We start from the raw sequence: 19,465 nt of genomic DNA on the forward strand, positions 1-19,465 counted from the left end.
ATATTTGGAATACTTTTTTCACAGGTTATCACTCAAATGGAGGGCGTGGAGTCGCGATTTTAATTTAATATTGGCCGGAACATTCCAGAACATAAATATCAGCATGTGCATTACAAACTACCTTACTGCTGCCTGACTGGATTTTTTTCTGTTTAATTGACATTCACCAGTTGGATAATAAAATTGTTGCAGTTATGGCACATCGTCACATCGTTTAGAATCATTTGATACACAGGGTCAAGGGGAACGATGGGCTGTTATTGTATACATTTGCGACAGTTGTACGTTTGTTTGTGGCAAATGTAGGTTAGAAAAAGGCTGTGGTTGCTAGGTAGACAGAGAAAGGAAAAATAAGTCATCGGACGGAGATGTGAAGAAAGAAAGCAGACCAGAAAGAAAGAAAGAAAGAAAGGAATGAAGGCGGGTAGCTAGCTAGTTTCTCAGGTAGGAAATAACTACTTGAGAATGCATAGGTTTAGATTTCCCATTCAAATGTATGCACTTACTACTGGCATAGTAAACGTTAGTTGGTCTCACAACTTTGGCATAGCTAGCATGCACACATTGCCTAGCCACTACCTCATTGGCGACGTTAGGCTAACTAGCTATCTATATATCAACAAACAATAGTATTAGGGTCGTTGTGTTAATTATTAGGCTAGCTTTGCTAACTGAACTAGGCTATGTAGGTAGCTACTTCACGCTTGGTTTATGTATTTCAACGTAACGTTGTGCTTTGAGCAAGTACCATAACAATACTCCATTAAATAAGTACGTTAATAGTAAGAAAATGTGTTTTGTAGCTACGTGCCATTTTAGCTAAACAATGTTAGCTGCGAACCAAACAGGTCGTTGGTTTACGCCAGCCGTACTGTCTACAAACTTAGCACATTATACGTTAACCGCTTATTGGACGGATACGTTTTAGAACTACACTTGCTAGTGTTACAGCTTTGCAGTTCACTACGTGAATGGTACACTTCTTACCAGTGGAAACGTATGACGACTAATTTATAGGAACACTGGTCATTAAAAGAGAGACCCCCCCCCCCTTTCATTTCTCTTCAGGGAAGCATGAGAAGGAAGAGAGATGAAAGAATGGTGATAGGCTGTGCTAGGTTCTATAATGGAAGGACTGGGAAAGGAGACATCAATATGCAGTTCTAGGCCCATCCCATGGCTCAGTCACCCCGAAAAAGAGGCCTCGACCAGGCTCTGGAAACTCACCGACTGCTTCTCAGCCTGCGAGCAGCCAAACACCCCCAGTTACAACACAAACAGACAAAAAGTAGGTAACTTGCCAGGTTTCATTAATTGTAAATATTTGTAAGACCAGTCACAGGAGGGGGAAGAAGTATTTACAAAGGGACATTTTGTAAAAAATTTAATTGTAATTATGACCGCACATTTTCTATCCCAAAAAACATTTTAGTACTGGATCCAGATAAGTAGATTACATAATTTTCAGACACAGGAGGCTTTACAAGCTGGGGATTGTTAGTCTTGTAATTTGTTGATTCTGGGAGGACTTTTAATGCCTCCATGCCTCTTGTGTCTGGTAATGGATGTACCAAAATAGCTTCTTGTTTTGTCACTCTTGTTTTGTGTTTCTGCTATAACTGTTGAGATTTGATAGGTCTTGGTGACTTGGCCAGATATTCCTTTGCATTGTTTTACATACATGTTCTCCAAATGTTGTCTTAACCAAATTGTAGCTGGAACCACTTCTTATTTTACTCCTAGGAAGCTGTTCAACTGCCTGCTCAACAACAGGGGGGCTAAATGTGCTCAAACCCATTTGACGGAGTTGCTAGAGTGTAGGGCTATCTTGGTTGTATTTTTCCATGTAGACATACACTTCTACTTAACTTTAAGGTCTTCTCCTCACAGACCTTCAGAGTGCTCTAGAAAACAGGAAAATAAGCCTGGGCTGAACACCTTCCCTAGTCAATATAATGTGATTGAGATGTTTTAGCTTTGACCTGCAGGTTCTTGGGCACCAGCTTGGTTACATTTTTGCATTTGAGAGCGTGTGGTTTGGTGGATGGATGACATTTTGTATATAGCAGCTGGTCTATAAATATAGAACTTAAAAACTACCACCCCAGTCAATATTTCTAGCCTTACACATGTTTGTCACCTTTTTCAAGTGGTGTGGATCAGATGGTTTTTGGTAGAATGACTATCATACCTTACTTGGCATGAAATCCTACGTTTGAAATGCTGTGTTTTTGAGACTGTGGGACATATCAACCTACATGACAATACACTATTTACAGGGATCCGTTTTGGTTCAAAAGCACCACTTACAACCAGTGCACAGAAATCCTGGAATGCCTCTTTGAATGTGTTATTTTGAGCCAGAAAATGGGAAATTAAGCAACGTAAATCGTAAAAACTAACTTTTATAGTATACTAGCTTAAAATTATCATGGTTAGACAATTCTTTGACGGTATGATTCCTGCCGTTTTCAGATCGAATACATGGAGAGCCGAAAGCCAATATTGGAGCTGAAAGATGTTCCGCCTCCTCCCCTTCACACCGCTGCCTCTCAGTTCTTCCCTCTTGCCCCCCTCCCTCTGCTGCCCCCTCCATGTCCGCCGGCTCCCCCGCCAGAGTCCCTCCAGCCGCTGACTCAACCGGAGGGTAGCCCCGACGTAAGCGTGTGCTCTCGTCACTGTGAGCACTGTTGCACAGACCCGCTCGGTTCTTACGGGCTTCTTAGCGGTGGCGGTAGCACTAGTGTCAACAGCCGTGTCCCAGTCTACCTTCCGACTTCTCAGGAGGCCTCCGTCAGCAGGTTAGGCTCCAGTCAAATAGCGGCTACACTTCTCCGGCCAAACCCACCCTTTCCCAGCTCTGGTGGTGGTGGCGGCGATGCTCAGGGGATGTTGCTTCCGTCCGGAGGCTACAATCTCCCCTATTCCTCCTGTGTAGCCAGCACCTCCCAGCCTCTGCCCGCACCGCAACACTCCCACCTCCCATGCTCCTGCTGTAAAGGTGGCCTCCTCGGGCCCCTCTCTTTTACATCGGTTCCTTTACCCCACAATGAGTGTAAATTTATCACCCCCTCCGCCCCGCTTTCTGCCCCCCAACATGGGGCCTGTAACCGGGGTACTGCCCCGAGGTATTTCCCAAGTGGTGTGGACTACACCCCTGTCACCCGAGGGGGCCTTGGAGCCCCGGCACTAATTAGTGACCCTCAAAGCCCCAACGTGGGACACGTCTGTTCCTCTAATCACTCGGTGCACTTCAATCTCGAGCACACGGTTTGTCGCACGGGGGCACACTACTGCCGGGACTGTTTCACAAAGGTTGGTGAATTTCTGTTTGTTCACTATGGTGGCCCTGTTGGATGTTACCTTTATGCACGCACAGGCAGTGTTTCTATAACTTACCTGTACGTTGTTACCCCTCAGGGGTCTGGGTCAGTTTGCCGTGTGCGCATCTATGTATTCTTTTTTATTATAAATATTTTCATGCAAATTGTTTCCAAGGCCTTATTGATTTGCCTACCCACTGCAATATAAAGTAACAATTTGTAGAATTCGGCCATTGTTTAGAAACTGTCCTTTGCACAATTCCCAACTACATTAGCATTTGGTGACTCGTGCTCTCTCTTGTGTATTTTTATTTCTGTGACAACCTTGGTGTTGGTACATGTTCAGCCTGGAGATAAAGCGTGGCCTAACCTCCCCCTGCCCTCGTCCCAGTCAGCCCCCACACCCGTCCCCATGTGTAACGGCTGTGGGACGGCCTCAGATGGCCTGCTCCTACTGGGTTCCGGCCTTGTGTCCGGAACCAAGTATGGTATGTACCCCTATAGTGCTGTGAGCTGTGGCCACAACAATCTTAAAAACATCACGCAGGCGCGGTAAAGCGGTGCCCAGTATTTCGCTCATTTGTTTTGAAAACCTTTCGGTGTTTTCGTTTTACCCCCAGGCTCCCCAGAAGGTCCAGAGAACATCCCTCCAGTCGGCGTGTTCTGGGACATAGAGAACTGCTGCGTGCCCAGCAACCGCTCTGCCGCGGCCGTCGTCCAGCGCCTCCGCAGCCGCTTCTTCCAGGGCCACCGGGAGGCGGAGTTCATCTGCGTCTGTGACATCAGCAAGGAGAACAAGGCCGTCATTCAGGAGCTGAACAACTGCCAGGTAACGGGAATGACAGCCGTGAAGAGTCTGTGCCCGGGCAAAGAGCTCGATTGTGTGTCCCCCCCCCCCCCGTCTGTCTTCGTGTGATCTGAAGTGGTGTCGTCTTCCAGGTTACTGTTGCACACATCAACGCTACGGCCAAGAACGCCGCTGACGACAAACTTCGCCAGAGCCTACGGCGCTTTGCGGAAACGCACACCGCCCCGGCCCAGGTGGTGTTAGTCTCCTGTGAGTCCGCTACGGTCATCCATTTAGAAAACACAAATATGTATTCGGTCCTTTCACTCCGTACCTCTTCAGCCGGGCCAGTACGGATGCCCGTTTTCTATATCCTCCACGGTTGTTAATTGACCTGCGACTCGTCTGTGCTATTACAGCGGATGTGAACTTTGCCAGCGAGTTGAGTGATCTCCGACATCGCCATGGTTTCCGGGTGATCCTGGTCCATAAGAGCGGCCAGACGTCAGACGCTCTGCTCCAGCACGCCACCTGTCATGTGGCCTTCGAAGAGATTGTCGCTGACCTGCCGCCCAGACAGGCTGTCAAACCACAGGTAGCAATTGGCTCTATTTATTTTTGTTGATGTGTGCTGTTAATTGTTACCTTTTCAAGTGGAACTGACAGCATTTTAACTGCTTTCCTGATATGAAACAGAGTTTTTTTTTTAAAGTAGTCTGTTTAAATTAATATTTCATGATGTAACAAGGTATTGCTGGCTTAAGAAATAATTGTAGTTCAATACATGATTCCAATAATAATCTTTATTTACTCAAGCACCATTACTCGGCATCATTCCCAAACAGTCTATTAAAGTGTGCTTGCTTAGTAAAAAAGAGAAATTATTACTAATGGCCTGTGATGTTTTCCAGTTGCTAACATGCTGTCAGTGCTACTTCCAGTAAACATAGCGATATCTCTGGACAGTCGGATCTTCTCTCGTTCAATTGTGCAGCGGACGTTGGATCCCTCTAATGTCTTTTAAGCCTGCCAAGTTGGGCCCCCCCCTCTGTATAATGCGGTCTCCTGGAGCCCATTCTTTCAAGACCTACCGTTCACGTTTAAAGAATCCAAACCCAGAGCGGCCCGTTCTTCTCTCTCTCCCCTCCCCTCCTCCCAGCTTGGTTTCAGCCTGCTCTATGTGTACAACCTGCCGCCTGGCCGCGACACCAAGAGCGTTAGCGGCCGCCTGCGTCGCCTGTCGGACAACTGTGGCGGCAAGGTGCTTGGCGTCTCCATGGCCAACGGCACCGCCGTCCTCCGCTTCGGCTCGCAGGAGGCAGCGGAGCGGGCCCGCAAGCGCATGGAGAACGAGGACGTGTTCGGCCGGCGCATCACCCTCTCGTTCTCCCCGACCCCGCCGCCACCCTCCTCTAAGACCCCTCCTTCCCCGTCACCGGCTCACCCTACTCCCTCTTTCCCTCCCCTCGCCTCCTCTTTTCTTCCTCTGGAGAAGCCGCGCTCCCCTAGGAGGAACAGGCGTGCCCGACGGGATGGTCAGAGAGAGAGGGAGGCCTCGCTCCCTGACCCGGTGCCCGAGAGGCCCTACAGCCCCAGGAGGGGGAGCGAGGAGGCGCCTTACCCCGGTTCGCCCCGAAACCCAACCCTTCCTCAGGTCAGCGGCCTGCCGCCCTGCCCCCGTCCCCCGCTAACCCTGCCAATGTCCCCAGCTCTGCCTGCGCTGCCCGTTAGCGTGTAGCCTTTAGCCATCCTTCAAGACGCTTCATGTTGTTCTGTTGCTTTGTTTGTGTGCTTTGTTCAGTGTTTTGTTCATTGTCATCTAACACTACTTGGTCCATTTAATGTCTGCCTTAATCGTTTTGTGCTTCAGTGTTGGGTCCAGTCCAATGCTCCCGCCCTGCTCTCGTGTCTGTAATTGGGAACGCCGGCGTCTTCAGTGTCCTCTTGCATTGTTCCTTGAATGATAACATTGAGGTGAGCGGGAAGACTGGAGATTGGTGGTCATGAGTCAGTTTGGTCAAATTTGTTAAATGTTCAAAGAAATAAGTAGCACATTTAAAAATAAGAAATACGTAACGCTGTTAAAGAAATGGTATGACCACCACTCCCCAATACTACTTCCCCTCAGCTCTTTAATTTCCTCTCCTTTTTTCTGCCGCTATGCTCTTACTGTTCCATCTGTAATTACATATTGATGTCCCTTTGCCTTCCATCTTTCCAACGCTACATATGGAGTAATACATCCACTCTGACTGGTTCTCCAGGAGCTAGGCAGTCTGGAGAACAAGCCCAAGATGGGTGTGTTCCCCCTGGAGAAAGGCCTGCGCAACGCCTCCTCTTCCCCCCAGAGTAACGGAGATGGCCCATCCCGGCAGGGGCCCGTCAAGGCCGGCCTCATAGGAGAGTCTATGTTCCGTAGTGGAAGAAGGTACCAGGTGGAGGACAGGCATCCTCTTTAAGTCATTTTGTCTGGTCATTGTTTACACCATGGCTGGTTACCACGGACCTGTATGTGCTTTCACCTTCACTGTGGGTAAAAAACGAGGAACCGGGCCAGCGTATTTCTGCCGGCCCGCGATCAGAAGGGATGAATGTTGTTGTCCTGGTTGGTTTAAATGGCGAGTGTTGTTGCATGTGATGCGTGTGTGGAGATGTGTTGTGTCTATTCTGCATTGTTAAAATAGTCGAGACTCTGTGGATATCAAACTACACTATCTACACTGTAGCTATAATGAAAACAGTGACTGCAATCACTCAATGGCTGACCAATGGCTAAGAGACATTTGCTCTTCTTGGCCGGCTCCGCGTACGCAGTCCGGGCAAAAAGTTGTGTAGTTTCTGTCAAGCAAGTTGACAGAGCAGATTATATTAGGTGGAACTACTGGCACTGAGGTGCTGCCTAAAACTTGTTGTAGTTGTCAGTTGGGTCCTTGTCAGTAGTTCCAACGTCCTCCTCTCTCCTCCTGACCAGGAGGGACCTCTCCTCTCCCCGCAGTGTGTCAGACTCTGAGCACCATGTGGAGCGAGGCTCTGGGGAGTTCCAGGTCAGCACCCCTTCTGCCTTCAGCAAGCTCACCATCCACAGGACCTTCAGCCCCCTGGTCCTGTCCCACGCACAAGGCCTCTCCCAGGGCTCCTGGTCCTCACGGTAAGGCCGTCAGACGCCCTGAACGTGCTGTTTAGATGAGGAGACGGCAGTCCATGTGCTGGTTTTACCTTTAACGTCGTACAAAACCCGTGAGCTACGCACTTTCTCTCCCTGCTCCAGGAGTGCGTCCCCATGCGCGTCGAGCCGCTCGTCCCCGCTGATTGGCCCCCCTCCTCGGGGTGCCAGCAGCAGCCCATGCCGCCCCGAGGGCTCTCCGGCCCTGGAGCCCTTCTCTGACGGAGTGGATCTACAGGTGGCCAACCTGGACTACAGGATGTCCCGCAAGGAGCTTCAGCAGTGCCTGTATGAGGCCTTCTCCCGACATGGAAGGGTGGGTCCTTCACAGACATCAGCCTTCTGCTCGCATTCCTTATTGACGTGGAAAACTTGAGTTTCTTGTTTCATTTTAAAATGCAAGGCGTCAGGAGGAAATCAGCAAATGTCTGTGTTTAGCAGATAAACAGTCTGTCTGAAGGAACTGTTTTGTCCTTCCGTGGCCACAACACCCCAGAGTATAAACTTGTGAGGCATTGTAAAGTCAATTGGTTTCATTGGTCTGTTCCAATGGGGAAAGCCCAAGAAGTTCAACATTCCTTTAGGCTTTTTTATTTTATTTAGCTTATATGAGAACGACAGCAACAATGCCCAATAATCTGAGGGGGTTCGTAGCCTGCACTCTAATGGAGTGTGTTTTTTCAGGTGAAAGGTGTGGAGCTGAGTCCCCACACAGATTACCAGCTTAAGGCCACAGTCCAGATGACCTCCCTCCAGCAAGCCATCAGTGCTGTCAGCGGGCTGCACCGCTACAAGATAGGAGGGAAACGCATCCATGTCTCCCTCGTCACCGGGGCCGGCAACAAGTCTCTAGCCATGCTCACGTGCGTACCCTTCATTCAGCGATTCCTCGTCAGGCCGCCAAAATGATGCCGGCTTCCTTCGGTGTGATCATCGCGTGCGCGACTCTCGCCTGGCTTGAAACGGATTAGGATGACACGAGAATGTTTCCTGTCTTTTTTTCCCACAGCTCTGAAATCATCCAGATTCTCCAGGACGCCCCTGCCAACTGCCTTCCCCTGTTCAAGTTCACCGAGATCTACGAGAAGAAGTGAGCGCGCCCCGTCGGTCTCCCTGACTCCCCGTGACTAACCAGAGACCACGCGCATGCCCCTCCCTTCCCACCCGCTCACCTGCCCCTCTCCCCCAGGTTTGGCCGGAAGCTGGCGGCGAGTGACCTGTACAGACTACCGGAGGTCGTGGCGGTGAGGGAGCAAGGCGGCGGCAGGCTGGTGTGCCTCCTCCCCGTCGGCCAGGCCCGGCAGAGCCCCCTGGGGTCCTCCCAGTCTCAGGACGGCTCCTCGGCTAGCGGCAGTCCGGTGGTGTTCGAGGAGCTGGAGTACCACGAGCCGGTCTGTCGGCTTCACTACCCCCAGCCGAATTTCAGGTAGGGATAGGCGGCGCGGCGCGCTCGGCCCAGCGGGACGTGGTTTTGTCTGGAGACCGTCTCATGCGTCTTCTCTCTCCGCGTCTCTGTAGCGAGGCCGATTTTGACCCGGACTCCTATAAGATCCCCTTTGTGGTGATGTCTCTGAAGGGCTTGGCCTCGCATGTCCACTGTCTGCTGCAGTCCCACGAGGGAAGCCTGCCCCTGCTCAGGTAACCTGGTCCTCTGTCGCTGATCACTGGTTTCATTCGTGTGTGGGTTATGTTGTTTATTAATCAATTGGGTTGAACTCTGTTGTTTGTGTTTTGGAATGTGTCCTGCACACATGGTCTTCATGTACCTGTTGTCAGTTAAAATGTTTAAATGAGCTGGAAATGTTACTCTTATGATTGTGTTGCAAAGCTGTCATAATTGAAGGAATCTGGGCAGCTCTACTCCAGTACCTGCCACGTTAAAGCTGGGCAATGGGACTGCTATAATGGACGATCTATGATCTTGGACATCTATTGATGTTAATGTTTTACTGCATGTTGAACTTGAGTCAGCTGTCTGTGTTGAACTTGAGCCAGCTGTCTGTGTCCACTGGTCTACAACCTTGTGGTGTCTGGCAGGGCGACATGCCAACTGGTCTATTCCCTGGTTTTTCTATTTGCCTTAGACTACATCCTTCATGTTTAATACATTCAGTATCTGGAAGTTAGACTATTAACTTAATGCAGGATCACAAAACCGATTGAGCAAGAGCTGAGAGCAACGCGGAATGTCTATTTGGGTAAATTGTTTTTTTTCTTCCCTTTTGAGTGAATTGGTCTGAAAATAGCCTGAAGGAAAAAACTTCTCATAGGTAGTTTACATATGAAATTCCAAAATAATTTATAATGCTACTAACTAGCCCTATTCCTTTTTAAAGGTTAAGCCCACAGTATCTGTCAAAAGTTTGACACATTTGCCCATTAACTTGAATGACTGGTATTGCGTATAATTTGTCTGATTTGCTTTCAAAATCCTTCTATAGTTCAAAACAAATAGTAGTAAGGCCTATTCATGTTTATTAAAAAAAATAGAATTTTCTTTTATACAAATAGGTTTCTTTTTTTTGTTATTGTCATTTAGTTATTCCTGCCAGTTTACCCTGTGCCCATACACCACTTCCATGGAATAACACAGTTTGTGACGTTGTCAATCTGCATTGTTTGGACAGGTCGTTGGCACACCCATGGCCCGGCCGTTTGTCCGAAGATAAATCTGTTGGATGTCTGACTCCTGCCAAACATTCTGCAACCGTTGGAGCACTTACTTATTAGAAGTAACTCTGTCGCCCGTTTCCCAGTTTCCCAGAGTGCTATGAGTCAGAGTTTGGCTCCCTGGCGATATCTGAGGAGGGGACGGTGGACGGGGGCGTTCCCCTGGAGCATCTCATCACCTGCATCCCCGGCATCAACATTGTCACGGCTCAGAACGGCTTCAAGGTCATAAAGTGGATCCACAACAAGCCGCCGGCGCCCAACACAGGTACCGAGCTGACCTAACCCCTCGAAAGGAGAATAAAAGTATTTATTTACATTGAAAATGTTTATTTAGACCAGCATGAGAGAGTGCCCTGGGCCCTGTTAAATATATTTAAAAAAGGAATGAATTGAAAGGCTTTTATTAAAAATTCAACCGCTGTCACACGGCGATCCTCAAGGCTCTCGGGGGCAGTACAAGGACTACTAATTTCCTGCCGTTTTTAGTAGCTGGATGTGTACTGCTAATCCAGATCCCAAGAAAGAGACACATTCTGAAAACTGTGCTATCGTAGGCCCACGGGTGGTGCCGCAACCATTGGCTAGCGCTCCCACTTTAGACGCTATAGCATAAAGGAAGCGGTTATAACTGTCTGTCTGTCCGTCCCAGATGCGTGGCTGCAGCGCTGCAAGTCCCCGGTGGGCAACCCGCAGCTGATCCAGTTCAGCCGGGAGATCATCGACCTGGTGAAGAACCAGCCCCGCAGCCTGATGCCCCTGGGCAAGTTCATCCCGGCCTACCACCACCACTACGCCAAGCAGTGCCGGGTGTCTGACTACGGTTACTCCAAGCTGCTGGAGCTGCTGGAGGCCGTGCCGCATGTCCTGCAGGTAGGGGGCCCGCGGGCGTTATCGCTAGGCAGCCGCACGGCTCTGACCACGGCACGTCAGAGCCATGACCTTCCTCGTTCAGGGACTTTCTGGGGTCAAACGCGCGGGATTGGAACGCGGCCGGTGGATGTTAGATCCCTGACTGACTCGTGTTCGAGCCAGTTCACCAGTAGACCAGCTGATGGCCAAATGCCGCTGTAATTGCCGGCGTACGCACAGTGGTGTTGGAATAAACCCAGCGCGATGGTAGCGGGTGGATGTTACTAAACGATGGCGGTTTGTTGGGTTGCCTCGGTCTACTACAGATCCTTGGAATGGGCAACAAGCGTATGCTGACCCTCACCCATCGGGCCCAGGTGAAGCGCTTCACCCAGGACCTCCTCAAGCTTCTCAAGTTCCAGGCCAGCAAACAGGTGGAGGTCAAGGACTTCATGCAGGCCTATCACTGGTCAGTATCTCAACCGATCACGTCCTTTGTCGCAACGCAGTCTTAATGCGTTCTCGTCAGCCGTTGTTGATGCACAAATGAGTGTTTTATGTCGTGGTGTAAAACGCCAAGAACTGTCCGCTTGGGGTATTTGACTGGTATATTTCAGCGTTAAGGCATGAGGGGTTGTGGTATATGGCCAATATACTGTACCACAGCTAGGTACTGTGTCCAGGTATTCCTCAATGTTTTGTGCCTAAGAACAGCTCTCATACCCCACACATTTCATAAACCATGGCTATCAGCCAGTCAGCATTCAGGTTTGAACCACCTCGTTTATAATGGCTCATTTGGTGTGTTTTTTAAGTGACTGCTTGGGTACCTAAACTTTCGTCTGTTTGTGAAGGTGCTTTTCCAGGGACTGGCAGGTGCTGGACTATGGGATGTGTGACCTTATGGACCTGCTAGCTGAGATCCCTGACACCACCATCACAATCACACAGCAGGATGTGGACACAGTGATCTCTGTCCCCAAGAGAGGTACTGACAGGTCCAATTGTACCGGGTTTCAGACTGCCAAATCATGTTCATATCAGATATCCAGAAAGGAAATGTTGGGGAAAGGAATAGAATTTTATGGGGGGACACCTATGAGCCATGGTGATCAGTTTATTTAATCCTTTAAATATATTTTTATTGTATTTAGAAAGCATTACATATTGATATTGGTATTGGTGATTTTTTTTTAATCACATTTAAGTTTAGAATCTCCTTGCCATGGGAGCATGGAATAATCAGTGTATTCAAACACACATCAGCGCCATCTCCTGGACGTGTCCCAGTAGTATCCCTTTTCTCCTGAGCTGTTCAGTTGTACACTACTCTCCTACCAGGGACTTCCCTGGAACCTCACATAATGTTGGAGGAGGCACGGCTTAGCGGGAAGCTTCCACCATATTTCTTCCACCATTGATTATCTTTCAAATGTTTCAAAGCAGTTTTGTTGGCAGGCCAGAATCGCGGCACAAACGCTGTCTTAATCTCCGACCTGTCTTGTGTCCCCGGCAGAGCGCACCACCGACGAGATTGAGCGGACCCGGCAGTTTGCCAAAGAGGTGGTGGACCTGCTCCGGCACCAGCCCCATTGTCGCATGGCCTTCAGCAAGTTCATCCCCACGTACCACCACCACTTCGGGAGACAGTGCAAGCTCACCTACTACGGCTTCACCAAGCTCATTGAGCTCTTCGAGGCCATCCCTGATGTTCTCACGGTAGGTGGAGGGGGTGAGGCGGGGGTCATTTCTCCAGTCTACCGCGCGGTTTGTATAATCTCCAACAGGAGAAGCCGTCGGTAGTTGGCCATCTTATTCTGGGCTGTTGACATGCCACCGTGTAAGGCTTATTCCCCCCCCCCCTCCCTCAGGTGCTGGAGTGCGGTGAGGAGAAGGTGCTGACGCTCACGGAGATGGAGCGGGTCAAGGCCCTGGCCGCCCAACTAGTCAAGCTGCTGCGCTCCCAGAGGGACTCCAGCCTGCCCGCCGCCCAGCTGCTCTCGGAGTACAGCAAGACCTTCGGCTACGGCCTCAGGCTCCAAGACTACGACGTGTCCTCCCTCCCCGCCCTGCTTGTCAAACTCTGTCACGTGGTCAAGGTGTGTTTGGGCGACAGTCCGTGTGGTCGAATCCACAATAGGCTGGCTCTTTTCCATGCTGATTATGTGGTTTTGTGACATGGCATCGTTTGAGGGTTGTTGGTGAACAACAACACTGAATAGTAACATCCTTGTACCCCAGGAGGCTGGGTGTAAAAAAAACTAGTGTCTTTGGCATTTTAGTTGGTGCTGAAGAGGCTGTGAATGTGCCTGCCCCCTGCTGGTGACTGTGTTCCTCACAACATCTAAATACTGTATGTGGAACACAGCCATGTTTTCTAAACACAAAATTCCACCTCACAAATCCCTCAGATCTGGGATCAAATGTTAAATGAATGACATTGCGCCGATGGTCTGCTCAAGTTCAGCGTGTAACTAGCTACGTGACACGTGGGTGAGCAGAATGGCGGAGGGTAGAAACAGCACATAAATGCTGTGCAGAGAACTGATCCAAGACAAGTCTATGGCGCCCCTCCTGGTTAATTCCGCTGTGGGTTTCCGTGAACTAGAGAATTAAATGAAATTATTAATCTAGGGTATTCTCCCATGAATTTCAGCGTATTGAGTGATGTTACCTGGCTTCGATGTTCTGCAGTGTAACGTCTGCTTCACCACTTCAGTCACATACTACAGTTAACTGCAGAATATTCATACAATGTCCAAGAAATAACTCCTATCAGGATATGGCACGTTGTCCGCGCCTAACCTTCACCCCTACATCTTTCCACCATTTCCCCATCAGGTGGTGGATGGCGCCAATGGACGCGAAGTCCAGCTGATCAACAGGAAGTCCCTGCGCTCGCTGACCTGCCAGCTCCTGGCTCTGCTGATGGGCTTGGGGCAGCACGAGGGGGACGGCTCAGTGAGCGTGGAGGGACTGAGTCTGCTCTACCAGTCGGTACATGGGTTACAGCTGAACCCCTGTGAATACGGCTTCCTCTCCCTCAGTGAGCTGCTCAAAAGCCTGCCTTACCTGGTGGAGGTGTGTACGACCGTCCGGTTTCTCTCGCAATGAAACGTTTCCCGATGTCCGTCTGCAAAGACCGGCGGCTTTCTAATGTGTCGGCCCCCGACAACTCCGTTAAAATCAGCACTCGTCAATTTCTGCCGGGCCTCGCGTTCAGTGGATGACAGGGATTTGAAATCGTAGTCCTTTCATTTAGGCCGACCGCTAATCTGTTATTTGTGGGGTTTTATCTGAATGCGGTATTGAAATGGGCTGATTGTGAGAGACTGCCGTTTTCTTCACCCAGCTGTTCTACGACAAGGGTGAGGAAGAGGGTGAGCGTGGCGAGGAAAGGGTGCGTCTGACCCGTCTGTACCAGTTTGCCCGCAGCGTGCGTGCCCTGCTCCACACCTACCACTACCACCAGATCTTCCTGACCGAGTTCCCCGGGGCCTACGCCAAGTTCACCGGACGCAGCCTCCAGCCTCGCTCATACGGCTACGCCACCGTGGACGACCTGCTCAACGCCATACCACAAGTAATGGCCACATTAAGCTGGGATTTCCCTGAGAACTAAATATGGTGCTTTAGTCATTTCCCAAGCTGAAAATGTTTATACCTGGGAAGAAACCCAGTCAGGTAAATAAATGAAACGCAGTGAACAGATTGCAGTGCCTAATGAGTGTCCTTCAGCAGATGCCAGCATTGTTTAGCCCCCCCCCCCCCCCCCCCCCCCCCCCCCCATTTCCCAGTATCTGCCGGGTATACCCGTAGCCGCACAGCAAACCGTTTCAGCAGGCCCTGGTGAGGGATGGGAGGGGGTTTGTGGTAATTAAAGATGTGGCTTCTGCTTGAACAGGTTGTGTGGATCAAAGGGCACGGCCACAAGAGGATTATCGTTTTGAAGAACGATATGAAAGGTAAAGAGACGTTTGTCTGAGGTGTCTTAGTGTGACCTGACCTTTGAACTGATAAAACCCTGTGTGCATGCTGTTTCTTGTGGGGGTCTGTATCTCCGGGGGGAATTTGGTGTGTTTTTCCTATAGATGTACTAAACTTAATCTTTCAAAGGTATGAGAAATTGCGATTATATTCCAAATAACTAATGAATATGAAATCTTGCTATAGTAATTGCATTTGTCTTCACACACAGGGGTTAATACTTGGTGACAGCTCCTCTTGCAGACATAAGCATTAATTATTTTAAATAATATTCTGACAACTTTGCACAACTCCTGAGGCGATATCTATTGTTTTAATAAAGAAATGCTCCAGCTCAGTAAATTCGGTTGGGAGTCTTTAATCAACAACAGTATTTGAGCCGTGACTGATTTGTTAAGCAGATTTAAATCAGGACTGAGACTGGATGCCTCAGGGACACAAGACATTCTGGTGTGACTTCAGTATGGAAATGTGTCCAATTGTAGCAAATCAGTTTTTTCGTATCTAGTGCTGTAATGGTACTCTTATTTATAACTGCACACGGGAGGGGAAAACTGTGCTTTACCTTCCCTGTATGTTCCTTTGTTAATGATAGTCTGTGGATTGGTTGGTTCTCCTCAGCAGTACGGGCCACTGGATCCAGCCCTGCAGCCTCCGAAGACCCAGAGGATGGTAACAGAGATGGCACTGGTACCAACCCAGAGGCTGGACCTCTCATCCAAGGTGAATGTCCGCCCTCCTTTTCCCCACTTTGGCGCCGTTATCCACTGAAATGTATGGCGGTGTATAACAAACTGATCAATGCGCCATCATGCAGCATGGTTTATAGTTTCTACTGCTGTGTTGATGCACCTCCTGGTCACTCTTGCTCATTCCAGGCGGAGGAGCTGTGGAGGCAGAGCTCCTGTGCCTGTCCTCTCCGCTGGACCTGCTGTGTGGGCCGGTGCCATCCTGCCTGCCCTCTCCCCAGCTGCACCCCGACCCCATCCTGTTAGAACCGGCAGACCTCATCCGCTTCGAACAGACCCCGTCACCAGCAGGTGAGTGGGACCGGTTGCCCAGGTTCAGCCCATGTCAGCATGCCCGTGCGTTAGCCTTCTTGTCATGCTGCCCTTCACACGAAGCCGACCATATTCCCCTGGGCTGACCTCATTGTTTCCACCGTGCTTTTCAGAGAGCAATACACAGGTGGAAGAAGCTGTAGCAGAAATGGCAGCCCCAACGGTCTGCTCCGATGGGCCCAAAGAGGGCCCACTAACTGTTGACCATCAGAACCGGGTTCCCCTGGTCTCTGCGGCAACCAAGTCTCCACACAGCGCAGGCCTTAAAATGGAGACTGCCGAGAACAGCCCGGGTAGGAGGGCTCCACGCAATAAAGTCAAACTAGCGGCAAACTTCTCTTTCACAGCCAGCCACTGACACACACACACACACGCACGCACGCACACACACACACAAGCACTGACGTGCACATGCTGGAATATACACCTCCAACACACAGCTCAGAGTTTCTTGGCTCAACTGGAAATGAACCCCAAAAAATTATGGTTGTGATGTCCCCTCATCTTGCAAATGATCTATTTTTTATTATTTTGTTTTGGTCTTTCCTCAAGCATTTCACTGTGCATTCCCCCTGTCTTTTTTTCAAAGTCAACGTGTCATTTTGATGTAGGTGTCTGAAAAGGCCATGGGTTTCTCTGTTGCAGTTTTACCTGCAGCAGCTCTTTTTCTTTCAAAGCTCTGTAACTTAAGTCGAGTTAGTGGACATCCAAAGTTATTGTAGTCATGAATTGTGTACTACTAATATTAGTGTGTTTAAAGCTGTGTTTCTCTGTGGGGAAAAAAAGGGGAAAAAACACTGCCCAGTTGGACAATCTAGCAACAACCAATACTGAGTGAGTTGCCACTGTAGCCATGAGTTGACACTGAGTTTGTCTCTAGACATTTTTACCAATGAAGTCTTTTTCAAAACACTATCCCCCCCCTCTGAAATACTAACTTGTGTTTAAAATTCTTATACAGGAATTTTGTACAAATCTTAATTATTGAAAAATCCAGGAAATGTTGAAATGAAGAAGCTATAGGTTTATCTGAGAAAATGCTTTATGAATTGTAAGATTAACATTATTTTGATACTGCTTGACTAAGTTTCAAGAGAGGATGTCGTGAAGTGTCAAGGCCCTCATTCCTCTGTCTCTTGTCGCAGTAGGAGGCACTTTTCACAACTAAGTAAACCTGGTTTTAGTGTAGACTAGTTTTGCCTTCGAGGCAGTTTTGAAGATGGTATTGACAGAACTATAGTGGAGTTACCATGCCCATCTCATTCTTTAACTCTTCTCTTGGGCAACGTTTAGATTTAAATGTTTACTCTCGAACACTGTAGTGTTCATTATAGACCTGAGACATCTTTTCCCCTGAACTCTGTTCATTGATAAATTGAAGACCATGTTTTTTTTGTTATTTTTTCTCAGTCCAATATAGTAGTTGATGACAGGAGTGAACCAACAGCTGTTCAAGTGTTCAAGTAACTTACCTTGATGGCAGTCTCTGGTCTCTGTAAAAACTAACTATGCTCTTAGCTAGGTGTTCTCCTGGGTTGTTTCAGTCATCACGTTCTCTGCAACAAGGAGGGTAGTATGAATGAGGAATTCTGATTCCAGAGCAAGTGTTTGAAACGAGCTCTTGGCGACGCAGATGGCCGTATATATCCAGGGCAGAATTCTATAGACCCGCGATACTCAAGAACGAGTGTTGCGCGGCTTGAAGGCGGCACGGACAGAGATGTTGTGGCACTGCTGCCGCAAGCAGAGTTAAATTCAGATGTAGAAATGGGTGGAGATTTTTAGTTGTGTTTTTAGAGGTTATATGTAGGCATGAGGTTTACACTTGAATAAATATAAGCTGGTGTGTAATATGCATGTTGTGCATAAATAATAGCTTTTATGCATGGTGTAAACCCAGGGTGAAGGAAACTTTAAGGCTGTTAGCCAGTGGTGTTTTTCCTCTTTTAAAGAAATGAGTTGAAGTAATCTCTTGTTTTCCACCTACTGCGTAGAGGGATGCTTCACAGCGCAGATACCCCTCCCAATTACCATGGAAACCTCCACGGTTGTTTTCGTTAAACCCTGCTGCCTCTGTTGTCGTTTTCTTCAGTGTTGTCTGAGGAGCTACCGCCGCATAGGTTTTATTTGTAACCTTTTTTTTTTTTTTTTTAAAGAACGACATCACTTGGTGTTTTTAGTAAAATATTTGAGGAGAGGAGATCGGGGGTGATGTTGACTCCGGCTGAACCAGTGACAGGGGGCCCTTTTGGGGACCCATCAGAGGGTCCCCCCCGACGCGGTTCTCTGGCCACCACCTGGCTTTTACAATGGCTTGTATCTGCCACGGCGCATAGTGAAGGTTACTGAACGGACTGAAGCCATACCACACCCGATCTCCCTCTCCAGGCATCAAACGATTTTTACTTGTGATTTGTCTTTACGATTTAGTTCTCTGTTGCATTGCCTTCTAAAAAGCCGAGAAACTATCCTTCGTGTTGCTGAGTGCGCTTGTTCTGTCATCCCTAAATTCAAACATTGAGTTCCTACTGCAGTGCAATGTGGTTTGGAATGAAGGAAGTATTAAAGTAACCAAGTTGAAAAACTGCATCCCTGTGAGCCACATAGGCCTATAAACTGATGAACTATGTTTCTGCTCATTGGCTACTCACAGTAACTTTTGGAGATGCAGACAGAGACCAGAGAGTTGGGCATTAACCTATGATGGTGTTGACCCCTTACGGTCCAAATTGTTGGTATTGATCTCCTTGCCAAGATGACTGGTCAGATTCCTGTCCTCATTGTTTTTCCTGTCAACTGTTTAAAATTAGCATCTCTTTTGGATTATCCTTGTTAGTTGTTAGTTGGACCTGTGTTTTGAAGCCCAACACTGACTTCCTTCCTTGTTTCAAATAAGATGAGTCACTTAGAAAAGGGGCGGCAGATTTTCCAGAATCCCAAGCAATTTCCAATCGAAGTATTAGACCCAGTTTTAGTGAGCAGAATTGGATTTCTCTCTTAACCAAGGCACAAAAGTTGCTTTAAAATTGTGCTGTTAACTCGTGTGCTACAGTGTCCGCAAGCTCAGGGCGAAGAGTCAAATAAGAGGCGCAATTCTCTTAAGTCAGCTTGCATCTGTAAAAGGCAAATGTGTTAGTAATGCGGTCAGTATGCACATTTGCATATTTTTGGTTGAAAAAGAGATGTATTATGGGTTTGTGAGGTAAGAGAAACTAGTTTCCCTATGTAGTGTACTATCTGATAGGTCCCTGGTCAAATGAAGTGTGATACGTGGGCCCTCTCGCACACGGCCGTGTTGTTTTTAAGTGTGGAACGCACCCGCCTCTCGTGCACTTGTTGTCAAGGTTCTCCTCGTGATGATTTTTGTTCTGCTGTTCTGTATCTAACTGGTGTGTTCTGTCCCATCCTCACCCTCTGTTCTCGCACCACACGTACACACACAAGATGTTGCTGTAAGAGTTTCATTTCATGTTGAAGGGACCAGATTATTTCTGTTGAATAAACCACACAAGCATTACTCTTCTGGCCTCTTGTTTTTGCCATATGTTCCTTTTTTAAAGGGGTAGGTTAGGGTTCAGATTTTTTTAAATAATTTGCTAGCTGGTAATTTAGCAGTGTCACT

At 48.5% G+C, this 19,465-nt stretch overlaps 1 protein-coding gene across 6 annotated transcripts; it reads left to right on the forward strand.

Moving 5' to 3' along the window:
• Positions 1 to 110: 110 nt before the first annotated feature.
• Positions 111 to 19,360, forward strand: marf1 (meiosis regulator and mRNA stability factor 1). 6 transcript variants are annotated; one of them, XM_020049787.3, is made up of 27 exons: positions 111 to 444; positions 1,069 to 1,288; positions 2,476 to 3,315; positions 3,670 to 3,811; positions 3,944 to 4,152; positions 4,263 to 4,380; positions 4,530 to 4,705; positions 5,270 to 5,764; positions 6,375 to 6,538; positions 7,082 to 7,258; positions 7,379 to 7,589; positions 7,958 to 8,136; positions 8,283 to 8,363; positions 8,463 to 8,699; positions 8,792 to 8,911; positions 10,030 to 10,211; positions 10,596 to 10,816; positions 11,122 to 11,264; positions 11,650 to 11,783; positions 12,312 to 12,514; positions 12,667 to 12,894; positions 13,637 to 13,876; positions 14,148 to 14,378; positions 14,700 to 14,760; positions 15,404 to 15,505; positions 15,661 to 15,822; positions 15,957 to 19,360. In XM_020049787.3, the coding sequence occupies exons 2-27, from the start codon at positions 1,127 to 1,129 to the stop codon at positions 16,199 to 16,201; spliced, it is 5,463 nt and encodes a 1,820-aa protein (XP_019905346.2). In that variant the 5' UTR covers positions 111 to 444; positions 1,069 to 1,126; the 3' UTR covers positions 16,202 to 19,360. The 6 variants fall into 6 exon arrangements, with proteins under 6 accessions (XP_019905346.2, XP_019905347.2, XP_019905348.2 ...); XM_020049788.3 differs by having other exon boundaries at positions 15,407 to 15,505; XM_020049789.3 differs by having other exon boundaries at positions 7,106 to 7,258.
• Positions 19,361 to 19,465: the final 105 nt, after the last annotated feature.

The sequence above is a fragment of the Esox lucius genome, chromosome 9 (genome assembly GCF_011004845.1).
Source record: "Esox lucius isolate fEsoLuc1 chromosome 9, fEsoLuc1.pri, whole genome shotgun sequence".
NCBI lineage: Eukaryota > Metazoa > Chordata > Actinopteri > Esociformes > Esocidae > Esox > Esox lucius.